Genomic DNA, 24,201 nt, shown 5'->3' with positions numbered 1-24,201 from the left:
CTCGTTATGTTTTTCTTTTTTTTAAAGAAAACCCACATGCATGCTGTCTTCTAAATGTCTTCTTGGATCAGCCACTGCAGATGTATTCTTGCTCTTTCCTGAACATGTAACACCTAAGACACATGCTTGTAAAGTACAGAAACCAGTAGGCCAAAACGATTTGGCAACAGTCTCCCATAACTCTGCAAGTGATACCTTATACATGGGGGAAAATCATTTTCTCCACACAGCCAATTCCTGTTGCTGTGTTGAAGCTGTGTTAAACAGAGAGGTGAAATTTAAGCCAGCACACCATTTCTCGCTGTCAGATGCGACATCTGCCAGAGAACAACCCTGAAAGTGAACTCCGTTTCCTTCACTTGGTCTGCCTCCACTGGCCTCACCCCATGCCTGTCCTGTTGAGCACATTAGGGTGTCCCATCTGGGTTCCTGACAGGCCCTCTCTCCTCCCAACAGGTCTGCTGAACAGCCAGTAGTGATCCAGAGGTTAGCGCAGTCACAGAGAGCTAGCCAATCACAACTTGAAGCGATCCAGAGCTATGAACAGCAGAAACCACTTTAAAAAAAAAGTTTAAATCCTCTTCCCTTAACCTACTGCAAACATTCTAGATTTTGAGCTCCTCTAGTTTTAGAAGAGCATGAATGTTATCATAGAAAGATGAAGATAAAGTTAGCTTAGTGTATTTAAGTGTATAAGTAATTATTGTTATTATTAAGTAATGATACCTACCATTCCAACTAGTGGGCTCATGGAAAGAGAGCGAGAGAGCGAGAGAGAGAGAGAGAGAGAGAGAGAGAGAGATAGAGAGAGACAGCCACCCAGGTTGTTTTTAACTTCTTGAGCCTTTTTTTCCTGCTCCACAGCAGGAAGAGAAGATCTGACTGATGCAGGTCATCACACTTGATCAGACCTTCAATTAATCAGACCTTGATCAGACCTTCCATTGATCAGACCTTGATCAGACCTTCCATTGTCCCACTTAGAGATAAATGGCAGTAGCATTAATAAATGGCTACAGGATGTGCGACTGATGAGCAGGAAAGAACAGTACTAACAGTACTAACCCATTAGAACTTCATGAAGAGACAAGCCGGGATTGGAGTTGTATTGATACAATGAATGAGCAATTTGGAGAGCCATGGTTCAGGTCTGTGGCAGTGTCATGAAGGAGTGAACATTTTCTTAACAGAGTTCTGCACAACTTTACTCTGCATCTGTTTGCAGTTTGTTGCTTAAACCTAACCTGAAAATCTCTCTCTCACTAAATGCAACCCTGCATAACATGATTTAGTGTAATTCTACACAGTTCATGTTCTGCGCTACGTGAACTCTTTCCTTTTCCATGATATTGTGAAGTTCTAGGCGTTCTACAGTGTTGTTGTTTCAGACATATTCCTGTGTCTGCCCCAGCCTTTCTGTAGACTTGAGACCAGAAACGGTGACTTCAGTGGAAAAGAATGCACAGTGGTCTCCTCTCCCTCCCTAAGACTGAAATGCAGGCAATATATGTTCTTTCTTCTGCTCGCTCTCTCTCTCTCTCTCTCTCTCTCTCTCTCTCTCTCTCTCTCTCTCTCTCTCTCTCTCTCTCTCTCTCTCCAACCCATACTCTAGAATGGAACAGGAGGTAGTATTAACTTTTTTTTCGAAACCAAGAAACCACGAATCTACTTAAACTTTTTCCTCCTTTATGCGCCTTTCCTCCATCACTGTTTTTTTTCACTGGAGAAAAATGTGCTAAATCAGATGTCTGATACTCTATAAGTTACACATTTGTATTCATTATCAGTTCATTGGTGAATGTGCTGAAATGTCCAGGATTGTTTCAGAAGTTTGGTTCTGGGGGAATGTCTGGTACCTGTTCTGTCTGGTCTTTGTGGGCATCAGTTGCTGTCCACGTCCCACTGCAGCCCTTTCATAAGAATGAGGAACAGTTTTGTGTTTGTGCAACTTAGTCTGTGTAGCCAGTCATTAAACCAGTCTGAGTTGCCCACTACATCCATTTCTCTCAGAAATGCTGGCCTGACTTCCCTCTTGGTTGAGGTTTCTGTCAGAGCAGAACACAGAGAAAGAGGGAGTGACTGAGAGTGAGAGAGAGCTACAGGGAGTGAGCAAGTGAGTTTGTGTGTGTGTGTGTGTGTGTGTGTGTGTGTGTGTGTGTGTGTGTGTGTGTGTGTGTGTGTGTGTGTGTGTGTGTGTGAGAGAGAGAGAGAGAGAGTAGTCCCTATAGGCCATATTCTTTGGTTTGATATTCATTTTTAAAAATTGAAAATGCAGTCAGAAATGCAATTTAACAGGTTTCTGATGGTGGCAGAGTGAAATATGCAATTTTTTAAATTGCTATTTGCCTCTCTGCATATGATTAGTGAAAGGAATCATAAGATTAAATTGGCACTTTTTAAATATATTCTAATATTTGACATAATGTCACCAGTTCAATTATATATTTTAATTTATGAATATAGCACCTTTCATACATAAAAATGCAACTGAAAAACAAACATCAACCCAAGTATATAACACAATAACAACAAATAAATACATAAAAAGAGAAACATTTAAAAGAGAATAAAAACAACATTGTGCTATTAAAGTGAGATAAAAGAGGCACAAGGCCTCAGTTCGAAAACTTAATGTAGCCCTCAAATGATCAGAGAATGAGTGCACGGTAAAGAAGGATCATGTCAGCATAGCACATGGTACACAGAGTATTGGTACTTGATAAGGTACATATCATAGATGCTTTGGTTCACAGGGTTTCAGGATTATTTATCAGGATTACAATTAACTAATTTCATAGTGCTATGAGAAATCAGGAGTCTGTAAAGCCAGGAGTGCACAAGCACAGTATAATGCAATAAATCCAACATGATTTAAATTATAGAGGAGGCATGGCTAACATGAGTCACCAGTGAGGCATACGCATGTATACACACACACACACACACACACACACACAAATGCACAAGCACAGACACACAAAAGCACAAATGATCTGGAGACTCAGCTGTTTGTTGGCATAAACTTTAGTTAAATTCATTAATACTAAACTGAAAACAAAACCTCTGTGATTTGTTGAATCTTAATTTATCAGACCTCATTGTGTTTGTTTCTTTGCTGTCATGTTGTAAGAACAACATTTAGAGTGAACAGCATTTGAATGCACATTTCTGAAAGAGATGATCTGTGATGGCAACAAATAAACAGAGAACTGAAGAACCACATGGAGTGAGAGAGTGAGTGAGAGTTAGAAAGAGTGAGAGAGGGGGAGAGAGAAAAGGGGGGAGTGAGGGGGAAAGAGTGAGGGAGAGCGTGAGTGTAAATCATGAACCCTTGAACCCTACAAGAAAGAAAAACACTCCATTCTTTATATCTCTTACAAGCAAGCAAGGAAAGACTGAAGGACATGCACCTTGTTTTGCTAATATCCATTTGCAACAGACCAGTGTAATTCCAAAATGCAATATTCTAGGCTTGTCAGGTTTCAAATTCTGTGTACTTCCTGCTAAATGTCTTTAACAGGCTACTGTTCTTCACGTTAAATTCACTAGCATTGGTATCTCAGGGCTTGGTGACAAAACCAGATGATCTTGATGTGGGATGATATTTGCAAATATAGAAATAGAAGGGCATGATTTAGAAATCTGGAGTGCCAAAAGTGTTTTTTTTTTAAATTATTATTATTATTTCTTTGTTCAATTTATAAATCAAAATGTCAAAATAAATTTTAATTGTGAATTAGTAAACAATGTGCTGCTTTTACTTCTTTAGTGAAGTAAGTCAAATAAGTCTTACAAAGTAGGCCTATATATTTCAGATTCAGACTTAAAGACAATATGAAATGGAAACAACACATTTACCTTCTATAACATTTATTTCATAGTGAGAGCATTTTTGTCATCATTCTGCATGGTTCACTAATACGGAATCTGTGCTTTGGACTCAGGTGATTGGCTGGGAGGCATTTTAGTTTACTTCCTCTTGCTTGCTTTTTGTAGGTCAGGTGACAACAAACACACATGGAGCTGATCACAAAGAAAAAGTGGATAATTAATTATTACATAACCCAAACATTTATTTGATTTTGTGAACACACTTCACAACTAAAGTACAGTGACATAAACTCTCAACTTACAGAGCCTCTGATATTAGATAGTTACTGATGGTATGTCTGAGGTATAATAACGCTTTCAGGTGAAGCACAATACAGTGACATTACTATGTAAGGAAATAAGTCACAGCATGTGTGCACTCTAGGTGGGCATTCCCTCCAGATGGCATGTAAGCAATGATGCAGTGCAAAATGCATAAACAATTGACAGAAAGCAGCTGTCAATAGGCTATTACAGAAAAGACCAAACATTACCACTTGTACTTACTATGCCCAGTATATCCTGCATGTTTGTCAGCATTCATTTCCCACTACATGTTGCTCTGTCCCTCGAGCCAGTAGTCTATAAAGATGTCCGTGTAAATTGGTTAGTAATCAGGACCACATAGAGGTAAGGCGTCCTGTGGTGGGCCTGCTGATAAATTAAACCAATTAGACCAGCTTCCCTCACACTTCCACTAGCACTGGCAAATGCTTACATTAGTCTTATAATAGAATAGAATTTACTCTCTCTCCTAAGATCCCTGTGTACAGTATTTACAGTCTTATTTTTTTACCAGAACAAAATGATTTTGGAAGAAATTTTTATTTTCTGTGTGCTTGTTATTCTAAATTACACCAACATGTTAGAATCCACATATTTAACATGTTACATCTCATAAAAAGAAAGATTCTAATGTGAATATCTATTTTTACCTATTTACCTTTTGAGCATAAAAATTAGGAATATTAATTCTGTTATTTTTTTCCTATTCCAATTGACAGAAACAACATGTACCTAAACTCCTAGAAAAACTGAAAGTGTAGTTATCAGTGTGATCCTTTATGAGCACACATCTGCACTCAGCACTGCAAATTAAAAATTGTGTCTCTATGGTAATAAAAAGACACTTGGACTTTATTGGCCTAAGTCTAAGATCAGTAAGCATCATTACTTGTGTTTACAGACGCCTTCTGTTGGCCAGAGAGGGAACCGCAGTCCTGTCCAAAAGCCCTCATAAAGGGAAACTAATTGGATGAGTTGGTACATGGAAAGATGGACAAAAATGACATGCAATTGTAAGATGGTAACCCAAACTCTAAACCCTAACCCAAACTCTAACCCTATAACCCTGAGTGTAAAGGAAAAACATTTGCAGAAATATTACACCATGCAAAATATACACCATCTTTTGGCTTTGATAAATATATCAAATCTATAATTTCACTGATTTTATCTGTGTATTCAGAAATAATATGTAATTACCTATGTAGTACTAATATGTAAAAGATCAGTATTGTGATAATGTGCTTGTCTATGGTACTGGATCTTGGCCAGTTTGAATAAGTTAAGTCATGCTAAGTATGTGTCAAGCTGCTGCAGACTGAGTAGACTGTTTCTGACTCACAGTCTGAGTTCAGCTATGGTTCTTGTTTGTGGGGTAATTTCAGTAAATTTTAAAGCTTTGGTAAAATACCAGCAGTAACATTTTACATTTCAGAACTTGGCATTTTATTAGCAAATGAAAGATCTGACAAATTCTACAAATGCCTTAAAAGTTTGGTGTTTGTACCTGAAAAATGCCCTTATAGCTATTGTTTAGACTAACAGTGAGATCTTTCTTCTAAACCTTTTTTTTTTTAATATAAAAATTTTAAAAAATGTAAATAAATTAAATAATTGTTAGTAGAAAAGCTCTTTTTAAAATGCTCCTTTAACATTACATGAAATTTAAACTACAAAAATTCTTCCATGTGAGGCTTACATGTTTCAGTGATATCCAACTCATTTCTGATCCCTGCTTCCAGATGGGAAACAGAAGTTTAGTTCGTCAAGTTCTCCTGCAGGAAATACCAAGGACACACAGAAGATACACAGAACAGTTGAGAGTAGACTTGGTGCATTCACCTCAACTCGAACAGCAGAAAGCAAGGGAACACATAAAGGTGGGGCATGTTAAAGGAAGAGAACACATTAAGATGGGTCATGTGAAAGGCAGTCATCTTGGCATGAATATAAAATACCAAACATCAATACGAATACAAATTTGTGTGTGTGTGTGGGGGGGTGATGTATACAAATTTGTATTTTGTATACAAATCTTTGGTTCAAAAACAGTACCACAATACTGTTCAAATGGACCCTGCATCTACTTTACATTTAACAGACTTCTTCCAGCTGAGGTCCAAAATGGAACACAGAGACACATGTTTGTCTGGAAAAAGAATAGAACAGAAAGCAGCAGAGCGATATAACTACTCTTGTGTGGATGGAGCCTATGCAAAATGTCTTTTGCTTATTGGGTGAGAGTGGATGGCTATATTTACATTAATAATTTCTCCCTGTATTTGGCCCGACGGGAGAATTGCTGTTTCCTCTCTCACTGACTCATCTTGGAAACCCTGCCTCCATAACTATGCATGCTGCAGTTTTCCACATTCATTGGATCGATGTGTTGACTGGATTGTTGTCCTTGTGTAAATGAAGACAAAGAAAATACAAAGTATATCGAATACAGATCAAATAAAAGGCAAAACACAACATAGATATGCAGTTCCCTTTCAGGCATTGACAATAGGAATGTATGTAGGCTGCACATATGTTATCAATTTCTGGCAGTGTTGTAAAGTCTGAGAACAAAAGGCAAAACATAAAACATCTCTGGGAGGGTTTGTCAGAAAACTGCTGCTTGTTAAATGTTGTGATTCTATAGTTAACCACTTGCATATTTTCAGTATCAATACCCTTATCAATATCCATTACAACTGCATGAGGAGAAAACACGGTTCCTCCCGCCTCAAGAATGGTGTTCAGCTGATCAATAGCAGGGAAAAGAGAGGGCTTTTAGTTTATTTGTAGCTTACGCTAAGAAGGAGTGTGCAAAGAGAGAGACCCCCCCCCCCCCACACACACACACACACACACACACACACACACAGGGTCATGAATATGAAGGGTTTTGCAAACAAAGCTACACGGTGTCACATTGCAAGCCCTGCCACATCAACACAGGGAGGAACATGTTTGCAAACCGTGTCCACAGTAGAGAGGGAGAGGGGGTGGGGGGAGAGAGAGCGAAGAGGGAAGAGGAGGATGGGAGGGAGAGAAGGCGAGAGAGAGAGAGAAAGACAGGGAGAGAGTGATGATTGGGTAGGAACAAAGAGGGAATGGGAGGAGCTGAGCTCACAAGTGAATGTTTTAAGATAAATGGATAAAGATATATACTCCTTTTCCCAGCAATCCTCTATAATGCTTCCCATAGAAAACTGTAGACCCTTATATTTCTAATACAAAACCAACAAAAATGTGAAAGGTATATGCCACAAATAAAACTCTGCCATTCATTTTTAGATAATGCTTCTTACTTGTAGCCTCAGATCCTGTTCCTTTCTGTTTTGCTTCTATATATTTATTTGCATGTATTTCTCTGTTTGAAGACAAATGACAAACCACCACAGAATCAGAATCGAATCAAATTAATTATTTTCTATTTTTTAAATTCTATCTCCAACTTCCTGAAGAAGTAGGAATGAAATGCAGTGTTTTGTATGTGTGACTATTTACATTATCTGAATATATTTAAATGGCAGAAAATCCCTATGATTCAGAAAGGTGGACATGTGGACATTAATGTAGTCTAGTAAATAGTTACTGCACCCCCCCCCCCCCCTTCCCCCGTGTCTTGGTGCACTTGCCTGCTGAGCATGTTGAGGCACTGGTCACCTTGCATTCCTCTACACCAGGATTTCATTCCTATTTAGGGAGATGACCCTTTAAAGACTTCCCAGAATCTCTGCTGCAGAATCTCTGGAGTTTTTTTGTAAACTAATTGGGCTCATTTGACTTCTAATTCCATATAAAATAAAAAAAAGTCAAATTTGTTTCAAATGAAAACAATTAAAATACCTCACCTAGGAACATTACTGCTCTGATGTGTGAGATAACAGATAAATACAATGGGTTGTCTCTCCCATGTGCACAAATATAAATTAAAGTTTGGAGAAATTATTTAGCTTGAATAATTATTATTTAGTAGGTAGATTGATTTCTTGTTATACGAAGGCAATCATTGATTTCTTATTATAATATCCCATAAACATTCCACATTTCAGCAAGTATAACCCAGCTTGGTGGAAGATGAGCCATATTTTTGAAGGTCATACTTTTATGACCCATTGGTGTAGAGACATTCTTATTGTTTTAACTGCCAGGAAAACATTTGAAATAAGTTTAAAGTTATACTTTTGTTTCATTTCATCTCACCTAGAGGACAGAGAGTAAACCTAGAGTAAAAGGTGGCCCAGTCTGTTCAAAAACCTTAGATTTCTCAATCTGTTAACTAAATAATTCCTTCTCACATATTGAAAGCAAATTAAGCAACATGTTCACCAAAGCAATTGTGTACCTTTAAGATCAATAAGCGATTGTTAATAATAAGTCACAAAATTACATTGTCATTAAATCAAGTTTAACACTTAGACATATAGTTTAGTCACTAACTACTTTAAAACACATATTGAAATGCATATCATAATTCATACATTTGCAATCATTAGAAATGTTACCATCTTATGGCTTTCTTGGTGGTATTAACTGTAGGATTGCTGCTGAGGCATCTAGACTCTACTGGAAGTTTAGAGACCAATATCTACTCTGGGTACCCTTCCTGCTTGGGATATTCTGGTTTAAAATGATATAAATAGTTCACTTGGACACAAATGTAGGTTCAGGGCAGAATGATTCCAGATACATAGTGGTTTAAGGAGCCTTGACTGTCTAATTGCTTTAAATGGTCTTGATGAAGGCGTCACATAACGAAAGGCATACTGGTTTACATTACCTAGACCCTGGTTTCTGTGAAGGGGAATACCTGAGAATGTGTCCTGGTGACTGAACCTATTTGCAGGTTTGATGTTCTTTTATCGGAGCACTCAGGTTTGCTAACCTCTAGGATGAGTGTATGGGCTAATCAGACAGCTGGGTCTGACAACCAGAGACATACTGCTCTATGGTGCCCCTTACAGATGTGCTAATACTAAATACTTACTGGATGGAGTATAGTGGACATGCAACATCATACATGAGTTCCCTGCTTCTAAAAGACACCTGACCCTGAGACTGGCCCTTATCTGGGAGGTGTTGAGAGCACTCCCTGATGTCTGGCTGGGACACTGAGAGTCAGTGAATTCAGGCCTAATAGCTCTGACTGGTAAAGAAAGTTCTACATGTGTATGTATAGTTCTATATGTATATGACTGAGAGAATGAGTGAGTGAAAGGTTTTCAGTTATTTTTAGAAACCCCCAAAAAATGGTAAACCAAACTATTCTGCCATTTTAAAATACACTGCTTGGCCAAAAAAAAAAAGGTTACACACTCTAATATTTCGTTGGACTGCCTATAATTTTGATTATGGCATGTATTCACTGTGGCATGTTTTCCACAAGCTTCTGCAATGTCATAACATTTTATTTCTGTCCAGAGTTGCATTCATTTTTTCCGAAGATCTTGTATTGATGATGGGTGATTTGGACCACTGCGCAAAGTCTTCTCCAGCACATCCCAAAGATTCTCAATGTGGTTCAGGTCTGGACTCTGTGGTGGCCAATCCATGTGTGAAAATTATGTCTCATGCTCCCTGAACCACTCTTTCACAATTTGAGGCTGATGAATCCTGGCATTGTCATCTTAGAATATGCCTGTGCTATCAGGGAAGAAAAAATCCATTGATGAAATAACTTGGTCATTCGGTATATTCAGGTGGTCAGCTGACCTCATTCTTTGGGCACATAACATTGCTGAACCTAGACCTGACCAACTGCAGCAACCCCAGATCATAGCACTGCCCCCACAGGCTTGTACGGTAGGCACTAGTCATGATGGGTGCATCACTTCAGCTGCCTCTCTTCTTACCCTGATGCACCCATCACTCTGGAACAGGGTAAATCTGGACTCATCAGACCACATGACCTTCTTCCATTGCTCCAGAATCCAATCTTTATGCTCCCTAGCAAATTGAAGCAATTTTTGCCAGTTAACCTCACTGACAAGTGGTTTTCTTAAGGCTACACAGCTGTTTAGTCCCAATCCCTTGAGTTCCCTTCACATTGTTTGTGTGGAAATGCTCTTACTTTCACTATTAAACATATCCCTGAGTTCTGTTGTTTTTCTACAATTTGATTTCACCACACGTTTAAGTGATCGCCGATCAATATTATTCAAGATTTTTTCCGACCACATTCCATCCTCAAAGATGATGTTTCCTCGCTGTCCTTCCACTTTTTAATAATGCGTTGGACAGTTCTTAACCCGATTGTAGTACTTCCAGCAATCTCCTTAGATGTTTTCTCTGCTTGATGCATGCCAATAATTTGATCGTTCTGAAACAGATCTTTCCATGACCACAGGATGTGTCTTTCAACATGGTTGTCTAAGAAATGAGAAGCTACTCACTGCATCAGTTAGGATTAAATAACTTGTTGCCCCCTGAAACATAATCACCCATGCAGTAATTATCCAATGGGAGACTCTTATCTATTTGCTTAGTTAAATCCAGGTGGGGCCCTTTTTTTTGGCCAGGCAGTGTATGTCTAAAACATGCATATTAGGCAAATAAGACATTGAATCATTTTGTCCATCTAGTTACTTTAAAGCTTTGCGTGTATTGAATTAAATATAAATACAGAGAATCAATTGTTGTTCATTAATTTGCTGTTGCTGGCTTGTGAATAGTACAGGAATAATGTAGTGTGAAGCACCAAAACATTTTTAGATTTATTGTTTGCATTTTTTGATTAGTGTCGTTCAGTAGATAGAGATGTGTGATTCTCTCTGAACAACGCTACATCCTTGTAAGCCATTTTCTTCCTCTGTCAACTACTATGTCGACTTCACTGACATATTTAGCTTCTCTGTGTTATCTCTGACTTTGTGCTGTCTCTGATTGTCTATGACTCTGTTCAGTCTCCAACTCTGCTGTCTGACTCTTTCATTCTGCATGTCTATACATGCTGCAGATCAGGCTTTTTTCTTTTACTTTGAGCAAAAGGTTGTCCTTAATATCACCCCTAGCTGTAGGATAATGAAAAAGGCTTGTTCTTGTTTCTTTCCATTCTAAACTTCCCTGCCCCACCCAAAGCTAGCCCCACCCTGGTGAGCATACAGCTCACACTGCATATGTCACCACTCTTACCATAGCTCAATGAAGGTCTCTTCATTCATTTAGATGTTCACCACATTCATTCAGCCCAGAGACTCTTTAATATTTTCTGTGATTATTGCTAAGTCATTTATGTACATTTAGCATATTTTATTATTTGTAGGAATTTTTAAATCATAAAAATGCTTTTGCACTCCTGGGATGTTTTTTTAAATATCTTTTTAAAAAGAGTCTAGTTCTGTAACATGTCTTATTCCTTCCATCTCATCATGGAGAAATCAGAGCCATATTTTCCAGTTTTTTTCCAAAATAAGATAGCAAGTTTCTTATTTAAAAAAAAAACAAAACCTCAACTGAATTGCATACATATTAATGACAATACAGTTCATATACTTTGAATGATCAATAATATGTCCCATTTTCTCTTTTGGTTCCCAAAGCAGAACAGTACGTGTCACCTCAGTTCCCTCCCTCAGCAGGCTCAGACTGATGACATCACCAAGTCAGTAAGACAGCTGTATTCTTTCTCTTCTGGTCCAGCTTAATTCCATGCATCTGTTTCCTTGACTACCCTGTTCTCTCCCTAGTTCAAGTCTCTTTGTAACATTGCTTCAGGCTTCACCATCTAGACCACTCCTCCAGTCTGTCATTTTATCAGTACTCTAAATTCTATTTTATAGTCCTAATTCCACATTCTGTCTTATTCTCAAAGTGTAGTGCTCTTGCTTTGGTTTCTTCTCTCATAGTTCTTCCTGCTTCTTTCCTGTCATGTTGCAACTTACTCTCTGCTATTAGCCAAGTCCAATATGATCTCTTTTCTACTGGCCAAGGAAGACTATGGGGGCATCCTGCTAGTATTGTTCATTTCTTTTCTTTTTTCACCTACTCAGGAATGTTGGATTAGCCACATAAATACTTCAGTTACAGGATCGGTACATGATTTGGTCACACTTAGTAATGCTGTCCAATGAATACCACTCTATCCAATGAATACCACTATGTCAGTTTTTCTTCCTCTCCTGCTCAGGTGTACTCCTTGGCCTTCTGTCATCTTGGAAAATCCTTCTGTCTGGAGATACCCCTCTATTTCTTTGAAATTCCTTGGTGAAATGGCAGAGACAGTCTTATTTTGATCTTGCCAAGCTAAAGCCAAGCCTCACTTCCAGATGCACTATGGCATCAATTCTCCTTCCATCTGCACTCATCATTTCCATTGTATACCTTCACTCCATTATTTTCATGTCCAGGGTCCACCTTCTCTGCCACCAGTCCATTCCCTGCTGATATAATCTCTTTGGATGATGCTTGCCTTACAGAACTTCTTTTTTAGTTCCTTTGTCTACAGCATCAGTACCTTTATAAGAATGATCACTTTATCATAGTAACAAGGAATTCAAAATGTCAGTGCTGGCATCACCAGCTGTCATCATCAGTTGAGTTCAAGGCTGGATGTTCAACAAGATATTCCTCTCTCGGATAAGGAATGTCACTTCCCAGTGCTTCAGTGCATGTAATGTCTGTTTGAGACATCTGGAATTGGTTACGCTGCTGGGAAGCTGGGAATAGCTACACTACAGGGTGAAAGACAAAAAACATACAGCAGAAAATGGAGAAAATGGAGCCACAATTCTCAGAATAAATATGGCATCCTGGGATGACTTGAATGTGTACATGTAACACAACATCTATCACATCATGCTGTACATGTATCACACAAATTGATACCATCTACTTTAATTCATTAAAAAAAACCCTCTAACTTCCTTTGAAGTTAGTGAGCTCAAAACCTCTACAACTACTTTTGATGCATGGTACATGCTTTTAAAATACAGTAAACGTATTACAGAAAGGTTAACACAACATCACATAGTTTCTTCATTATGTGTCATGTATGTAGGCCATGGTCGATTTCAAGTTAATTGGCTGGTTTGAAATCTCTGGCGAGAAAACTTGTGATTAACTAGCAGTTTCTCTTTTCTCTTTCTCATTCTCTTTCTTTCCCACATACTCAGACACACATGCTTAAAGTATGTCCATGTGCCCTTTACTTTGTGTGTGCATTGGCTGTGTAGTCAGGAAGAGCATGGGTTTCTTCTGCATATGCTTAAATTGCTGGAAAATCATAAAGGCAAGAAATTATGATAATGTATATCAGTACAGCCCACTGTTACTCTCACATTCTGTCAAATGGAGAAAATCATGCATCTTCAGAGGATATCAAAGGCAACACGCAGCTCTGCTTTGTTTAAATTTCCTAAACTACATTGCAAGGATAAGAAAACTATCTCAGTAGGAAACCATTTCTTACATCCCATCACCAAAATGGTGTGTGGTAAGACAGAGATATTCATCACCAGTAGAGTTGTGCTGTTTTAAAAATACTTACTTTGGCCGTGTATAGTCAGTTAGAACCAGATCACATTTATAAAAAATAATACTAATATTAGATAGTAGGCTCTTCTTCAAACAAAATACTCCTCACATAAATCTCCACCTACACACATCTTCAGACCCAGAATAACATGTTGGCTTAAACCCGCCCCCCCAGGGTACCAGCTTTAAGGTCAGCAGGTGTTTGAGGTGCAGACAGAGGGGACTCCTCTCTCCCTTTCACACATACAGACTCTCCAACCATCACTTCCCTTCTGGGACAGCAAACTGAGTGGCAGACAGAAAAGTCAGCCAAGACTCTCCTACTGTCAAGTTAAACCAGGATGGTTTAGACTGTTGGTACTGTGCATATATTTTTAATTTCATTCCTTTTTCCCATTTTGTTTTATGGAAATGGTTTAGACCATGTTCTATAACGTACATGAGCAAATAAACTCCTAAATAAAAACTTAGGATTTCCCACCAACAGTAGTACTGAGGGTGAGGAGTTTTATCTGGTGTGAATCAGAGGAGGAGTGAACTTTCTGCTCCCTGCAGAATACTTCTCTGCTCTTGCCAACATTACAGTTTAATGCAAGCCAGTGAAGGTGCTGCTACATGCATGCATACATAGCTTCTTCCTTAGTGCTTAAGCAAAGGACACTGTAAAATTCCTTTGGTCTCTAAACAGTGTAGTAAGTATTGGCCATACCTGAACAATGTATCCCTTGGGTTATGAATACATGTTTCTCTTATACACTGATCTGGAGCCATTTACACTTTGTGAAACACCTTGCCATAACTACTGACTGAATAAACACCTTGCCATAACTACTGACTGAATAAACACCTAGCCATAACTACTGACTCAGTAACAGCAAATCTGGTCTCACATCAACATGAAATGGCAGCTTTCACCCCAACATTGTCTTACTTCAAGCAGGACATTGTTCACTGTGCTAAAACCACTTGAATAAACAAATCTCTTTCCGAGCTGCTCCGAGTTTCTCTGATAAGGCCCCAAAAAAAGCTTTGTTTTGAATGTTATTTAAACCAAGAAATCTTGTACTTTAGTTTTGCTCTGCTATTCTATAACATCATAAATGTGTTCCATTAGTGTCTCACCTCTCTCCCTGCCTCTGAAGCCTTGTTTGCTTTTTCTTTATCCATTTTATTTGCCTCTGCTGGATTTGACCACCTTCAGTCTCTAAGCTCGATTTGTATTTGTCCTCCTTTTTTCTTTCCATTTCCAGAGGACATGTAATAGTAGTTATACTTTAGTGTGCTGTCCTGTCTTTCAGGACAATATTTCTAACAGCTGTAAATGGAAAAGAAGAATTGTGGCCAAGAGAAATTCCACTGTTATGAATCAGAGTAGGAGCAGCACTCTGTACCATCCACGCAAGCAGATCTTCAGTGATGAAATGCTGAAAATGCACCACTAATGTACCATAGTAAATAGGACATATTGCTGTGATACTATGTACATACTGATATACTGCATTAATTGCACAGAGAATGGATACTAATCATAAGTTTGATTATAATTTCTGCTAGTTTCACAGCAAATACAACAGTAGCTATTTCAATATGAACAATAGCTAAACATTGCACACTGTATACTACAGCAGCTATTTTATAATAAATATTATACAATAATGCGCATATAAAAACACTAGTAAAATCCACAATAATAGTAAGTAATGGTTTTAATTTCTTTAAATAAGACTTAAAATATACTAAAATGTTCTTTGAACATCAACATTGAACAGTTATTTATATATCCTTTGCATTGACTTATTCATAGTTTAAGTATGCTTCCTATGCACAATCAAAGCCTTAAACCAAAATTATGGTTCAGACTGCTTCCATGCTCAGTGTCTTATTCCACAGCCCTTCAGCTGGGTCGAACAGAATTTCACCGTTCTTTTCTTGTTTGGCCTGCATTCCTCCACCCATCACAGACACGGAGGAATCTGTGCTTGCTGGAAATTATTTATAAGATCTGCATATCTGCCAAGAGGGCTCGGATAGCCTTTTCTCTTCTTTCTCACACATAAGAGCCACAATCATACACATACATGCACTGTTATGCACACAGTTCATCTTTAAGAGAATGTGAATTAAAAAGGAGAGACAGAACAAGGCTTCAAGCAGTTTGGATAACCAAAGCTTCTGAGATGTTGTTCCCGACTTTTAACTTTCTAATATTTCATTGCTCTAACAAATCAAAGAGCAGCTGTGAAAGAAAGCGTTTCCAGCAAAAAGAGAGTAGTGTCAGTAGTTACTACCACTGGGATGGAAAGAAAGTCACACAACTTACACAAACTTTATTCTTAGCACACAAAGTTAGTAGATGTAGTTCAGATATTAGCATGACCTGCTACTGCATGCCTCAAAGGAGATTGATTTCTGGTGGATCTCCTTGCTGTGTTTAGGTCACCTTCCAGTGTGTTAGCGTGTTGTTCCTTCCCAGCTTTCTCAGGCTGAATTGCCCCAGTCTGTTTCTTCTTCTCTTTTTCTCTTTCTCTCTTTCTCTGATTAGAAACAGCTGGGTCTGTTGGCTTTGGAACAGCTGAGAAACAGAGACAACGAGAGCCCTGCCAAATTGTGCTCATGGAAAAGACATCTGGAAAAAAAAGAGAGAGAGAGAGGCCGAGTAGAGGAGGGCTGGGGGAGGGGTGAAAGAGAAAGAGAGAGATAAAAAAAGAGAGAGAGAGAGAGAAAGAGAGAGAGAGAGAGAGTGAAGAAAAAGGGAAGTGGAGAAAGGCGGGGGAGGGGGGGTTATATCCCTGAAATGGCACCTTGATTCAATCATCCAGAGTGCAGGATAAATAAAAGTCCTCCATGTTGTATTGCAGAACTTTGAATGGCTAAAATGAGGGTTGTAAACAACTGATTTTTATATTTTCACTCATATTTTACTCATGTTATTTATACTGTCACCATTGTGTTTTTGGAGTTCTTTTGCAGTTGATTCAACTGATTTGTTTAAAGTTTAACTTTTTTTTAATTCTCTATTCATACAACCATTCACAGTTTACCAACATGTCATAAATACATCAGATGAAAACATTGTTTTGTCCTTTGCCAGAGTGCTGGTTAACTTTGGTTTATCTGACATTTTAAACACATCTCATTTATATCTGTCTGAGTCATAGTCCCAACATTACAAGTAAAAATGAAAGGAAACCTAGGTCTTTATATATGGCTATACAAAGCACAGGAAACCTTGGGTAATTGCATGCTCTTGTTCTAGAAGACTTTACCTTAGGAGCCAGCTATGTGAATGATTTTTCTGCCTTTGACCTTCTATTTTGTGACTTCAATAGTCAAAGCTATGCCACAGATCATTGTTAACTGAATTATTCATTGTTCTTCTTTTAACTGAATTAAACAGCTTCATTAAAGATATGTACACAAGCAAACATCTAGTTTCTTTACAGTCATCATCAAATACACTTACAGTCATACAAAGCCCATAACCGTGCCACATATTTATTTTTAAAATACGTTCACAAAAGGCACATATAAACTTTTTCTCTTTCATTTTACATTTAGCCAAACCCATCAAAAATATTGTATATGGGAATATTTTAAAAGCCTTCCGCTCTGCCGCTCTGCCATAGCTTCAGCGCTTGCACCTGTGCAGGTCCATGGTCACTGCTAATGGAGAGGAGCAAAAGCTGGCGTCACATGGCAGTCTCACACAGTGGGGACATTCATCTGCCTCTTCCTCCCCTCAGCTTCATTCATACACCAGGGGCAGTGTTATGCCAACCAATCTGTGAGGTTCTCCCACAGGAAATGTCCACTTCGTTGAGGAAGTCTAAGGTTTCCTTTAGTCTCTTTGATTCCTGTTGTGTAGAAAACCTTTAGAGGCTCAAACATGGGTCAGAACAACAAAGATGGGGTGGGGGTTTATTTAAATCTTTTGAATCAGAGATGTGTGTTGGGTCATTTAAAGCTGATATAAGTTATCAATTTTAAGAACACTAAACTATCTTTAGGTTTTAAGTTATGAAAAGTGAGGTTAGGAATAGGTTTTAATAGTTTAGCAGTTAGTAGGCTTTCTGACAAATCTACAATATCATACTTGCAAAATTTGCAAACGTTTGCAAATTTTGTGAAGTCACTTCGAAGATCATGTTGGGCATAGACACATAACTTTACATAGATTTCAATACCAATGAATTTATTAAACAAAATTCTTTCATAAGAGCAGGTGTAGAGAATCTTTCTGAGGTGGATTTTGAATAGCTAAATATTATATTTTATATCAGATTAGACTGATTAGCAGTTAATTACATATAGCAGTGAGATGTGCTTTGATGTGGGAAAGCTGCATGTGTGGTGGAACGTTGTTCTTGCTGTGATAAGGTGGGGCGGTGTGATGTAATCTCACTGCATTTTCTTGGCACTTTGAAACATTTCTCTGGCCTTCTTCCTCTTCAGCTTCTTTTTAATTAGCAAGAGGTCAATGTAAACGATGTGTCCAAGCACCGTTGATGCACAAAGGAGCCCGCCATGTACTGCACCTGCGATACCGCAGCTGAACACATCCTGGCCTGAGAAACATGAGACATGCATATGAGCTCAGTGCGCTAGAGCAAAATGAATCATGGACCTGCTGACTATACATAAAGATGGAATTCATACAGAACTGATTTAAAACAACAAATACTTCAATTATGTTGTAGATTGTTCATATCTATGTTTTTGTAAGTTTATTATGTGGCCAAACACAAGAAAATGTGCATTCTTTGGTAAGAAACCCTTACAACATCTAGCTGACGTAAAGGCATTGTGACACCTGAAATGAAGAGATTTTTGACAGGAGTATCACATCGATTCCTAGCAATGGCTTCAGCCTGGAAGCGCTCCAAGTTGTGCTCAGCTGAGTACATGGCTCCAAGGTAAGCCCCCAGGTAGTGTGTGTTAGTTAGTGGAGTGGCTATGTCCTGAAATACCAACTGGATAAAAGCAAAAGAGAGAGAAGGTATGACAAATAAAATTATTTAAACATTACAGAATTGCTTATTTCAATGTTTTGACACACCCAAATTTATCTCATTAAAAAAATTGTAATAAGCAAGATTTTTAGAATTTCAGACAACGAAATTCTAAGAAAAGATACTTTTGATAAACCTGCCACTAGCCCTAACCTTAAGTATCAAATATCATATACATAAGTATCATATAGGTTAGCTCATGTGAATTTGTAAAAAGTTACAAATATGAGATCATGGTGGCTTTATGTCTTTTGAAGTTACCCTTAAAAATGTTCTTTAATGAAAATGTGGCTAGACTTCTTTTTTATACCTTGTCTCTCAGTTTAGGGAAATAAGTACAGGCCCAATCAAAGAGATGTTTGGCAAATCTCATCTTGTATTCTAAGTAGTCATCCCCTCTTTTTTTCACAGTGGTGTCCTTCCATTCCTCAAACCATTCATAACGGACCATTGTCAGAATGGTCATGCAAGATTTACCTGTGAAATGAATTGTGCAGATATGAAACAAAACTGGTTTGAATGTTCATTAAAGAACCAACATTGACCCCTGCACCAACTATTGTACACCAGTGCTACTTACGGCACCCAGACCTTCAGCTCCAGCCTGTGTTTCTGCCACATCACTAAACTGGAGAGGACTAATTGAAGGTCTTGTATTTTTATAGAGTTTCAAGACTCTTATAGTAAACCCTCTGGAACCCTTAAGGCTGTACCTGGGTGACGAATCTTTGAAGTGGGGTCTTTGGTAGAGGGGAAGGTGATGAACATCATAGGGATGTTATCAGGAGCCTCATCCTTACCCATACTGAAGAACTCGTCCATTCTTTAAAAAACAAAAAACAAAAAAAAAACACCTTACACATGCAAACCTATATAAATTCTATGCCTAAATGTTATTTTTAGAATCTGAGTTTTAATGCATGTTTATAATAGGTGCATATAATCCTTCTGAAGAATGTAGGGATACAGAAATGCTGAGACTGGCCATGTTCTTCCCATTGCCTGTAATTTAATAATTCTGCTTGGAAACTGAGAAAGAATTAAACCATGTTTAAATGGAAGAATGGCACAGAGACCAGTGCTGGGGTTACTGGCAGTTGTACAAAGTCTCAAGGTTTAGGCAACAGCAATACCTTGTGCTGGCTTTGTGTAACAACAAGTGAAAGGGAAGACAATGCCATGATGTTAAGGAATGTTTCCTTTATCTCTAACATATGTGGAATCACTGATATTTAGCTACTTATCAAATTACTACAGTGCCAAAGTATCTGACAAAAAAACAATAAAAAGTGTTACATGCTTTTTACTGTTGGTTAGAACACTGTTGGGTGCTGTACTGTCCCTCTCTCTTTTCTAGCTATGGCAGATAGTGTAGGAACAGCAGTTTTGTATTGATACTGACATGCCATCCATATCATTGGACTTATAGAGCCAGAGGTTGGTGGAATTGATGCCCAGTTCTTCTTGTGTGGCCTCAAAACCAGAGAACACTAAAAAAGATCCTCGTGCAGGCTTCACCATACTCAGCCGCTTCTGAATTGCTACCAGAAAGAAAAATGTAAAATGTGAAATGTAAAATTTACACAGCAATGACCTTGTTCAAAGAAGTGATAAAGTAAACTTTCATTCAGGTATTCAGTGGTGGATTGCTGACCAGGTTTGGCACATATCTCTGGAGGCAAAAGTTTGTGGAAGGTATTGAATATTCCACAGTTGGAGATGATAACAGGCGCCCGCACCTCGACATCCCCTTGTTCCTTTTGCACAGTGACACCTGCCGAGTCACAACATAATGTGTATAGCACCAAAATATAACATTTTTGAAGAATTTTTAAAATAAAACAAAATATATTAATGGTAATCCGGTAGTCCCAACATTACACAACCATAATGTTGTTTCACTCACCATATGCAACTCCCTTGCTGTCAACCAGGATACGATTTACTGGAGCACGGACCAGCACCTGCCCACCAAATTTCTGGATTACTTTAGTGATATGGAATGGGATCTCACTGGCGCCCCCTTTTGGGTAGTATGCTCCACGCTTATAATGGTGCAGCAGCAAAGCATTGATTGCACAGCTGGACTCTTTGGGGGGAACACCTGTTTCACAATTGAGATGACACAGGTAATCAAACAAAAATAGCTTTACGCAAAGGAATGTTTTGGATTTGACATTTGCAGTTACAATACATTCATTTGGTAGGCACATTAGTCCAAAGTGGCTACAGAGTCAAAAGTACAATCCAAGCAAACCACCAATGCAGGGTCGATTTTCCTACAAGTGCCTAAAGACCATTTTCCAATAATTCAAATACAGATTTATTTTATTTAAGACCAGGACGTAAGTGCAAGCAGTTCACACTGTAGGGCCAGAAATACAAATATAAGTATTGGGTTAGCACATAGTGACTAACAGTTAAAATGTCAGATAAATTAATAGATTAATTGATAGATGCATAATAAAGGATGAGATTGTTTCACCATAGAAGAAGTAGGAGAAGATAGTTTGGAGGTCCTTGTTGGTGGTCAGACTGTTAGCCACTGTAGTGGCACTAGAGCCTACAAGGCGGAAGATGGGAGAGCAGAGGTCAGCAATGCCGCTCTTCAACAGCAGCAGCGCCACCCACTGGGGAATTAACTTCATTGTAGCCAAATAGTGGGTCTTCCTGGCTGATATCTATGGAGATACAAAAAAATCAACCATGCCATCAAGCATAAAATGTAAAGTTTTTTCAAGCGACTGCAGGAAGAAAGGATCAAGCTTTTAGGAGTTGTTTATGAAGATGAGCAAATTTCATGATCAAGAAGATGCAACACCTTCATGATCTTGAAGAACTCTTTTACAGCTTTGACATCATCAGGGAACTGTTTCTTCAGATGTTCCTCCATTTCAGTTTTTCCAGTGTAGATGGTGTATTTTCTATGTTCATCTCCAGTACCAATCACGATAGTGTCAAAGTGCTTGTCCAGCTTCACAAACTCCAGCTGCCCCTCAGTGATCTGGTCCAAAACAATCTTAAACAGGCTGTTTTCATGCAGCTGACCAATATAATGAAGTCCTTTAGATATAAAAAATAAATAAATCAGAATATTTCATCATTTCATAGAGGCAGAATGTTCTAGAAGAAAAGGCAGAATGTGCTAGAAAACTCGAGTGATGACAACTTACCGACATCAAACTCAAAACCTTTCTCTACGTAGGTGTGACAGCAGCCTCCAGCCTGGTCATGCTGCTCCAGCACAAGTACTCTCTTTCCCAGCTTGGCCAGTGTAGCAGCTGCTGTCATCCCACCAATCCCACTGCCAATCACGATCACATCCAGATTCTCAGGCACACGCTCTCTGCTGAAGCCTACAAAGTATGAAAAACAATCATGACATTTGCTTAGCATTCAAGATCTGTGGGTTACTATTTTTACCAACTATCAAGGAACATAAAAACAATTCTAGGTGATCTAGACTGCTGCTAAAATCTCCCAATCTAATTAAGATAGAAAAAATTCAAGATAAACAACTATTCATTAAGATGCTTTAAGATGGAATTATATAATTAGTTTATGACATATGAATTATTTGTATTACTGTTTTATCTCAAACAATCTCTAAGCACCATCAGGGATTAACAGCTTTTTTGATGTAGTTATAGTTTTAATCATTTAAAGAAACTATCTGAAATGTAGTCATGTTTTTGGTTAAAATGGAAATTGTTTTAGTTGACAAAATAGCATTTTAGTCAATAAAAAAAACCCGGAAATTTATTTTGAGAAATAATGCTAAATACGTTGCACTGTTCTGCATCAAACTTTCTGGCAATGATAGTTGTGCCCTTTTGACTTTGAAACAATACATATATGTGATTGGATTTTATGTATTTACCACTTTAATTCTAGGTGATTTATGTTTTTCAAAAAACACATCTATTCTATTGTCATATTTTTGTGAACCACTGTATGAAATTAAAGTACTTTTAATGTGCTTTTGTAGATATTGGAGACTTTGTATCTCTACATCATCACTGATGTAAAAGAAAAACTTCATTTTGGCATTAGTCTAAATTTGTTGCTACTCTATGTCATATATTCATTATGAACCTTACATTTTATTAATGAATATGCTTGCAATTTATTCTAACTTTGCAAAGTGTACTGATTGTATCATTAACCAATGTTATTTTTTTAGCTTGAAGCTGGTTTAGCACTTTAAATACATTTTAAAAAATGCATGCATTTAAAAAATTAGTATAAGAATATATACTTTTGTCCCTTTGTTTTTAGACATCCATTACCCACATGTACAGCTGATATATTGGAACTGTCATCAACTCACCTTGCTTCAGAACTTTGTATCTCATCTTCTGGTCAAGCTCTAATGATCCTGGAAGTCTGACTGACTCCAATGAGAAAGGACTTGGTTTGCCAAACAGGTACCAATATGTACCCCCTGCCCAAACCAGGAGGCACACCAAGAACACTACCAACCACATCCTGAAATGGTCAGTTAAAAACAGCTTTCAGACTGCTATAATATGCAATGTGTAGAGAGGGGAAAATAGCTCACAACAGAAGACACCAAAGATTGAACTGATCATATAGTAGTTAGTGGTCATTTTTTTTATTATCTTTAAGTGCTAAAGGTCTAAGCATGATTTATATGTTGATTTGTGTAACTCAAGCATTTTAGGGCTAGCAGTAAAGATAAGCAGTGAGGTTATGCAGCTGCTTAAAGTAAAGATTCTTCAAACTGTATACAGAACTTAACAACATGCTCCAAAAGAGTCTTGTTCCTCTTTTGCACAAGATTCTGAGTAAGGCAGAGGCCATAAGATCCAGACCAAAATAAAATGTCAAGACCAAGAGCAAGATTGAGTCAAAACTCAAAAACACAAGGTGTCATTCTAGAAAACCATACAATGGTTTAGGCCAATGTTACGACCCCGTCTAGGCTGGGAGGGTGTAACAAGAAAAAAGAAATACAAATGCATAATGTAATGGAAGTTGTGAAAAGTGAATAGCAATAAAACAAAATCACAAATGGAAGGTTTTTTCGGTGTATTGTAGAGGGGTTATGATTCATAAACAAACAATCATACTGGTGCAAATGTCTTCAGGAGTGACCCAGGCCAAAATAAATAAAACCCACACTAATGAAATAAAACTACACGCTAACTAATCCCAACAACAAAAGAAACATACAACAGACTTTCCTAACTACCTGACACATAAACAGAGGCAAAAAACCACACCAAACAAAAATAGCAGTCACTCCTTACCACCAGTATCCAACACCAAAGTAACAAACAAAACAATATTTACACACTCTATACAATATCTATAAGTACATATACAACAGCTACTGAAGCAGGAAGGGCAAAGCCAAAGAACGAAGTCCAAAAATGGGGGGAAACAAGGTCATACACAACAGACATACAAAATTTCAAATCGCAAGCCTAACAAAACAATCTCCCTTCTCTTCCTCCTTCTCTCTTGTGGGAGGGGCCATTAAATAATAGGAGCAGTTGTCCTGAAAACCTGGCGAAGAATGGGGCGGCGTCTCAAACAAGGTGAAATC

The 24,201-nt window shown here is 38.1% G+C and overlaps 1 protein-coding gene and 1 long non-coding RNA gene across 3 annotated transcripts; both read right to left on the bottom strand.

Annotated features, from left to right (window-relative positions):
* Positions 1-3,783: 3,783 nt before the first annotated feature.
* On the bottom strand, positions 3,784-5,997 carry LOC113574301. Of its 2 annotated transcripts, XR_003410307.2 has the most exons (4): positions 5,855-5,997; positions 5,045-5,117; positions 4,378-4,524; positions 3,784-4,023 (listed from the first exon to the last, which is right to left on the bottom strand). It is a non-coding gene; the product is annotated as an uncharacterized LOC113574301 (long non-coding RNA). The 2 variants fall into 2 exon arrangements; XR_003410308.2 differs by lacking the exon at positions 5,045-5,117 and having other exon boundaries at positions 4,378-4,452.
* An 11,745-nt stretch (positions 5,998-17,742) lies between these two features.
* On the bottom strand, positions 17,743-23,116 carry si:ch1073-13h15.3 (inactive all-trans-retinol 13,14-reductase). Its single transcript, XM_027005114.2, has 11 exons — positions 22,960-23,116; positions 21,803-21,985; positions 21,451-21,692; positions 21,115-21,310; positions 20,536-20,733; positions 20,284-20,403; positions 20,032-20,170; positions 19,343-19,452; positions 18,940-19,106; positions 18,431-18,590; positions 17,743-18,185 (listed from the first exon to the last, which is right to left on the bottom strand). Exons 1-11 carry the CDS (start codon positions 23,114-23,116, stop codon positions 18,019-18,021), a joined length of 1,839 nt encoding a protein of 612 aa, XP_026860915.2. The 3' UTR covers positions 17,743-18,018.
* Positions 23,117-24,201: the final 1,085 nt, after the last annotated feature.

The sequence above is a fragment of the Electrophorus electricus genome, chromosome 14 (genome assembly GCF_013358815.1).
Source record: "Electrophorus electricus isolate fEleEle1 chromosome 14, fEleEle1.pri, whole genome shotgun sequence".
Taxonomy (NCBI): domain Eukaryota; kingdom Metazoa; phylum Chordata; class Actinopteri; order Gymnotiformes; family Gymnotidae; genus Electrophorus; species Electrophorus electricus.
Note: the sequence above shows the minus strand (reverse complement) of the source record. Positions and strands in the feature narration are given on the sequence as shown.